The sequence below is a fragment of the Austrofundulus limnaeus genome, unplaced genomic scaffold, assembly GCF_001266775.1.
Source record: "Austrofundulus limnaeus strain Quisiro unplaced genomic scaffold, Austrofundulus_limnaeus-1.0 Scaffold97, whole genome shotgun sequence".
Classification (NCBI taxonomy): Eukaryota; Metazoa; Chordata; class Actinopteri; order Cyprinodontiformes; family Rivulidae; genus Austrofundulus; species Austrofundulus limnaeus.
Window position 1 is genome coordinate 81,667 of NW_013952499.1, and position 6,543 is coordinate 88,209.

The 6,543-nt window shown below is 40.4% G+C and overlaps 1 protein-coding gene across 3 annotated transcripts in view; it reads right to left on the reverse strand.

The window, feature by feature from the left end:
- The window catches only part of gnal2 (guanine nucleotide binding protein (G protein), alpha activating activity polypeptide, olfactory type 2), a 49,820-nt gene that overhangs the window by 30,680 nt on the left and 12,597 nt on the right, over nucleotides 1-6,543 (reverse strand). For 2 of the 3 annotated variants that reach the window (XM_014012963.1, XM_014012962.1), the window contains exons 1-4: nucleotides 5,342-5,584; nucleotides 5,045-5,117; nucleotides 3,002-3,056; nucleotides 2,797-2,916 (exon numbers count right to left, since the gene is read on the reverse strand). In XM_014012963.1, the coding sequence (XP_013868417.1) occupies nucleotides 2,797-2,916; nucleotides 3,002-3,056; nucleotides 5,045-5,117; nucleotides 5,342-5,480 (387 nt within the window). In that variant the 5' untranslated portion in view covers nucleotides 5,481-5,584. Of the gene's footprint in view, nucleotides 1-2,796; nucleotides 2,917-3,001; nucleotides 3,057-5,044; nucleotides 5,118-5,341; nucleotides 5,585-6,543 lie in introns of those variants that run through there. The other variant, XM_014012961.1, reaches the window with a different exon arrangement.

Here is a 6,543-nt window from a genome sequence, read left to right on the forward strand (position 1 = left end):
TTTGTCCCAAAACAGGAAGCCTTAAGTCTTTAATTTAGGCCAGYCATTCAGGAAAACTTAATACGAAGTTGTTCTTTAACAACTTCTATCATAAATTCTTCTATGATACCATCGTTTTGTTGTATTTAACTGTGACATCGTTGYTTTAAAGAGGAAAACTGAGCTTCTGCTCCAACGTGTCTGAAAAAGAAAACGAACATGAAGCCAAACGGAGGCCAAGGCTCATTTGAATTTGCTTCACTTCGGTTGACAGACACCGTTGAGTGGCTCATGTTGCTACAGCGCTGGCATTTGTTTCCATTTGCATAGAGGACCGTTTGCGTCGGCGCTTTCTGTTCCACGGGTCAMCTGCAAACTACACGAGAGCCCGGCAGAACCCCAACGCGACAAAAAACACCCAGAAATACGCAGAAAACACAGAAACAGAACCAACATCTACAACCGGACRCACACCGGCACGGCAGCCTGGTGGTAAATCTTTACTTTTGATCCGTCCGGGACTCAAGAAGTCAAAGAGAAGTYTGTAGCTGAAACTGTGAAATGTCACCTGATACTACAGCCGAAGCTTCAAAACAATCTCACTCTGTCTTTGATGATAGTACCTCCTCRGGTTGTGACAATAAGAACCTTGATGGTGACTTAAAACGAGCAAAAACAGAAATATTTTGAAAWTCCCTCTGAATTCTGAAGGTTTATAACCAAKTAGGSCTGTTYATTGGCAAGAATTTAAAGATATGATACGTATCACGACGCAGGGTCACAATACATCACAATATGTTGTCATTTTTATCCAAAGGATTCGAAGTATAAAAGAGCATTCTGTATAACGTGCCTAAAATCTGATTAAATTCAGTTTATTTTTATGCAACCAGAAGAACATTGACATCATTGAGAACAGAGTTTATAGTTCACTTTTCTTCTTACGTCCATTAAGCCATAATTTAAAACGGAAACAGTGCTTTTGAGAACCGACAGCGTTAGGAAAAGAAATTTCAGTGTATCGATATTTTCTTACAACCAAGTGATCAGAGAGTCGTGCAGCTGCTTTCTGAGCCGACGCTTTTTGAAAAAAAATTGGCAAAACCGTATTCTWGGTTGTGCACATTATTTCCGCATTTTTTCTAATTGTAAGTTTAGCCGCTTGTTCCCAAAAAAACACGTCTAAATTTCACTTACTGACCAAAATGCAACAATGTTRATTTATAGTAACCATCTCAGCTGCAACGCGGGACAAAATGTAACTTTAGAGCAGGGGTGCCCAAACATTTTCCCTGAGAGGGCCAAAATTAAAATCAATCTGAGGGCCGTGGACCAAATGCAATAATATAAGAAATGCAAATACTTCTTAAGTAGAGTCGTTTTATATTAAAAGTGTGGTTGCCCACTTTTTTTTTCTTTCAGCCCATGGACATGGAGAAAATTCAACTTATGCCCAGGCAGCAAAGGCTCATGGGACTTTTCATAATTTAAAATTTGAGTATATGTGGTCTTATAAGGTGTGCAAATCTAGATATGGGCTTAAATCAATCCAAATTTCTCTTGTAGTTACTTGTATTTTATATTTAATCTTAACATAATTACAGTCTAGTAACCAGGACAACTGCTCGTGGGCCAAATGAAATGGCTTGGCGGGCCAATTTTGGCCCGCGGGCCCCACTTTGGGCACCTCTGCTTTAAAGCAACTTAATCTAGGACCAAAACTGTTCCTTCTCTAAAAAGAAGGGATTTGAGGACATTTAAAGATTTAGAGATGATCGTCTACCTCTTCTTACAACACGACATCATCCGTCCAGAACYTTCCCGGCTGAACCTGCTTCCAGGTTTCCAAAACGGCGCCACGGGATCAAAAATCAAAACGCGACACTTGACACCACGCCTTGGCGGCGGCGACGCATAGGCCGAAACAGACGTCGGGCTCGAACGGATCGGAACCGATCCACGACGTTTGGGTCGAGCCGGGCCCGGGAACTCGAGCCACGCAGTGCCACCCCTCACGGCGTGCTCCGTCAGGAAGTTAACCCCCAGCTGATGATGATGAGGGTCTTAAATCCAGCTGCTGGAGGTCTAACCAACCTCAACAAAAAATCAGCAACATCTCATCAAAAAACAAAGTTTTTACTTCTAAACACTCGTTCAAGCTGTCTGGAAAAAATATTCTATAAAAAGAATCAAATTGTTGCAAATTAGCCTTTTTTTTTTAACTGACCTGTGATTAAAACGTGTTTCTTCTGGTCAGGATTATTTTTATTATTAATTCTGTAACAGCTCATCACCTGAGTTACTACACATTAACCTGGTRTTATGTTTTACATTGAACTGACGTGTGTTTAGTTCCAGTAAAATCTATCTATAGCTCCGCATCGATGTGTCGTTCCTGCTTTGTGGCGCTGCTCGGCCCGTGTCAAACAAGGAAGACTTTCAGAATTATGTAAAACATTTCCAACACATGACCTCCTGTTATTGACTGACCGATCAGACGCTGAAAAAATAAAACGAGATAAAAAAATTTAAAAAACCACTCCCAACGGAAACACCCAAACTCCTAATTTGTCTTTTTCATCCTGACACTTCCGAAGGAATGAAGCTCCGTTACGGTGACAATAAGGAAAAGAAAAATTTAAAATTAAAAAGCCAAAGAGGAAAAAAAAAAGTGTTGGAGCAAAGCTTTATCTTTAAAATCTGCATCGTCCGACATACCTTCAGTTAAAACAGCAAACCCGTGTTATCACATGCCATCTAACACCCGCACCGGCACACAACTGCAACTCACAGGTCTGAAATGTGTAAGCGTCTTACCTGTGGGTAGTCAAAGTCAGAGAGTGGTGCTATGCTTTTGATGTATTCGATTCTGAACTGGTTCTCTGGATTGGCTAACGGGACCGGAGGTATTAAAGTGCTCATCGCAGACACTATAGTCTACAGAACAGAAGGGGAAAAAAAAGAAAAGAATAAACAACAGATATTTGGAAGGTTGAGTTCAGAAAACAGGACAACAACTCACCACTATGGCATCCTTCACGTTTTTCCGAATATCTTGAATTTTCTGTTTCTTTTCTCTGCGTGGGGACAGAAAACAGAAAGTCAGCCACAGGAAATGACAAAACATCCATCAAAGTGGCGAGATTAAACTAGGTTCGACTGCAAATTTATTTCTTTTTAATTTGCTTTTACAAACTATCACACATCTTTTCCAAATCAAATCTAAGTTAAGAATTCACTCCTAAAAATGTTCATTTCTGAGGCAAAATTTTAATTTTTGTTTTATTTCAMATGGAATACATTCTCAAACCATAATTTACACAGAACATGTTTGTGACCTGACATTCCCCTTATTTACCATCATTATATCTCCTACAAAACATCAGTTTTTCTGTTTTAGCTCATAACTAAATCAAGAAGGTTCAGATTTAATTTAGATATAAAAAAGGTGTGCAGGTCAGAAACTGGGTTTGGGGAACTTGGGATAAAACATTTCGTTTTGTTTCATATTTCCACGACACGTCATTATCACCGGCCGCTGAAGGCGATAATGTCTTTGCTTGTGTTTCTGTCTGTTAACAAAATATCTCCTGAACTAATCGAAGGATTTTCATGAAATGCTCCAAAAGTAATCACTGGATGTACATTTAGAACTGATTAAGCTCTGGAGTCAAATCATTTCAAGATGGCCGCCACAACTAATCTAACTTAGACTACACAAAGATGACTCTAATTCAGTCAAGTTTACAGATATTGAGCTACAATTGTGTGTGGCAGTAGCTGAGAGTCATCCTCAAYACAAACTCCGACCACCAGACRTTGCGCAATGTATTTGTTTAAATCTTTGGCATTGCTATCAAAGCCAAACTTGTTTCGTCTGTTGGCAAAATATCTCACAAACAACTAAKCGTATTTTTGTGAAACTTTCAGTATAATATCTCTGGATGATCAATTACAACTGATTAGGTTTTTGAGTCAACCCAATTCAACATGGCCAACACAGCTGATCTATTTTAACAAATAAAAAAAGGCTAAAAATTTAACTAATTTCACAGATATTGAGCTAAAATTCAGTACGGTAGTAGCTGAAAGTCATTCACAACAAATACTCAAGACCACTGCATGTGTATAAGATATTTGCCTAAATCTTTGCCAGTCAAACTTGTTTGTCCGTTAGCAAAATACCTCATGAACAACTGAACGCATATTGGTGAAACGTTCCACATATATTCACCTGATTMACATTTCTAACTGATTAACTATTGGAGTCGATTGAAGATGGCTTGCCAGAGCTAATCTAATCTACAAAAAAAGRCCCATAAATCACAGTTCTACAGATTATGAGCTAAAATTTGGTGTGGTAGTAGCCGCAAGTCCTCCTTCGAACACAAACAGATCTTGTAATATTGCACAAAAATGGGCTCGATGTATTTTCCCCTACAACCCCGTCCTTTCTCACGAGACGGTTTCGGTTAAAAACTTGCTTTCAGGAACGCCAATTAATCCAAAAATTTCAGTCAAACGTATCGGTACCAAGGCCCGAGACAAGAGAAGCAGGTTCAGGTGAATCATCTACAGGATAAAACTTAAGTTCACTTGTGTTTTAATGCAGTTGCGTGAAGCTGACATGATGTGGGCCTGTTTAAAAACAGACCACAGTTAAGATCAATGCCATGCGAGGCCTTGCAGCAAAAACAAAATCATCAATATAGGCCTGTGTCGATCATAACCTTCACTCCCTCACATGAAGCTGTGAGGAGGGGGGGGTGGATCTGCGTGACACGGACATTCACACGTAATAATTATAACTGCACACACACACACACACACACACACAAAAAAAAAGAGGAACAAAATTAGATATTAGCTGCTTTGCATAGGGATACAGAGGGCCCAGCAGGCGCTGCTGCTGCAGTGACAGGGGTAAAAAACAGGGCTGCACGTTGGCCTCCACCGTGCTTATTATTCATCAGGAAGAGAAGCCATTTAAAATAAATAACACAAAATAAGCGTTAATGTATTTTTTTTCCAAAGCCGTAATGTCTGTAATAGAGGCGCAACTCACTCAGCGTTGAAGCCGTTGACGTGTAGGATCCTCATCTGCTTCACGATGGTGCTTTTTCCGGACTCTCCCGCACCTTCGAAAACAACAACAAAAATATATAAATCCCAAATCAATAAAGGTGACTACAAATATAAGAAAAGACACATTCGGGACGTTAAGGCCCGCTGAGTGYAACCGTGGAGCTTCATCGATACCTCCACCGCCCCATGACATATTATTGCTGTCAAAACGGGGGCTACGTGTTCGGCGGAGGGTTAGCATACATGTCGGTTAGCCGCTACATCCACAGCAACGTACCCAGCAGTAAGAGCCTGTGTGTGGCTTTGTACGCTTGTCTTTCCTTCTGTAGCTGCTTCTCGATCTTTTTATTAGCTTCTCGTTGCGCCTTTTCGTCGATGCGTTGATCTTCTGTCTTGCTGTTGCCCAAACAACCCATCTTCCGTCACCCCTTTTCCTTGTGGAATCGGTAAAAAAAATAAAAAAAATAAAAACAAAAATACCCGAAATGATGCAGCGGATTAAAATTTTTTTAAAACAGGATAACAGCAGAATGAGTCTACTGTAAAATAAAACTTTTTAAAAAATGAGGGGAAGGGGAGGGRAAAAAAAGAGAAAATCTCTGCGAGGCTTCTTCTTCTTCTCCGACCGAGGGAGGAATAGGTTCCCCCCCGTTACAATTCCGCTTCAGCCGCAGCCAACCGACATCCGAACCGACCGAGGCTCGCTTCCAACGAAGAAACGTAAAAAAATAAAATAAAAAAATAGGAAGAGAGAGAGAAAGAGAGGGGGGGGATTTTGATTTCTGGGAATCCAGTCAACTGTTCCTATCACGTCTCCAGCCCCTCTCCTCTCCTCTCCTCTCTCTCGGTGGCTTCTTTCTTTTTTTTCTCTCTGAATTTCTACCCGTGTTTCTGCCTCTTTAACTCAGCACTGCCTCTCTCTGTGGCACCAGGAAGTAGCCGCGGACCGTGGAGGTGGAAAACAGACGACCTCACTGTAAACGACCGGCGAACGGGTCGCGTTTTATGACGACCCGCCGGAGCCCAGATGTAGCCCTCCCCAGTCCAAGTAACCAACTAACAAGTGAAAAATATAAAAAAGATAAATAAACTTAAAAACGCTCAACCGGCCACCGTACTCCACCAGAGGGGCTGGGCTTCCAGGTTGTGATGGCCCTGACCCAGTCTCAATGTATTTACTGTTTTTATTTCATTTTTTAAATACACTGTTGCAATAATAAATATTCCCATATACATATATTAAAACTATTTATTTATTTATTTATTTATAGTCAGCTAATASCAGCGCACATTTTGTTTTTGTAGTGGATTAGCATTTTTTGCTAACTTTGAAAACTCTTAGTGGACTTTAAGTTTCCATTAAATTAGGTTTGTCAGATTAAAGTTCACTACCAGCTAAACCAGTGGTTCCTAAACTTTTTTTTTTATCTTCTGACCCACAAAATATCCATGGCAAAAACTTGTGACCCCAAATATTAC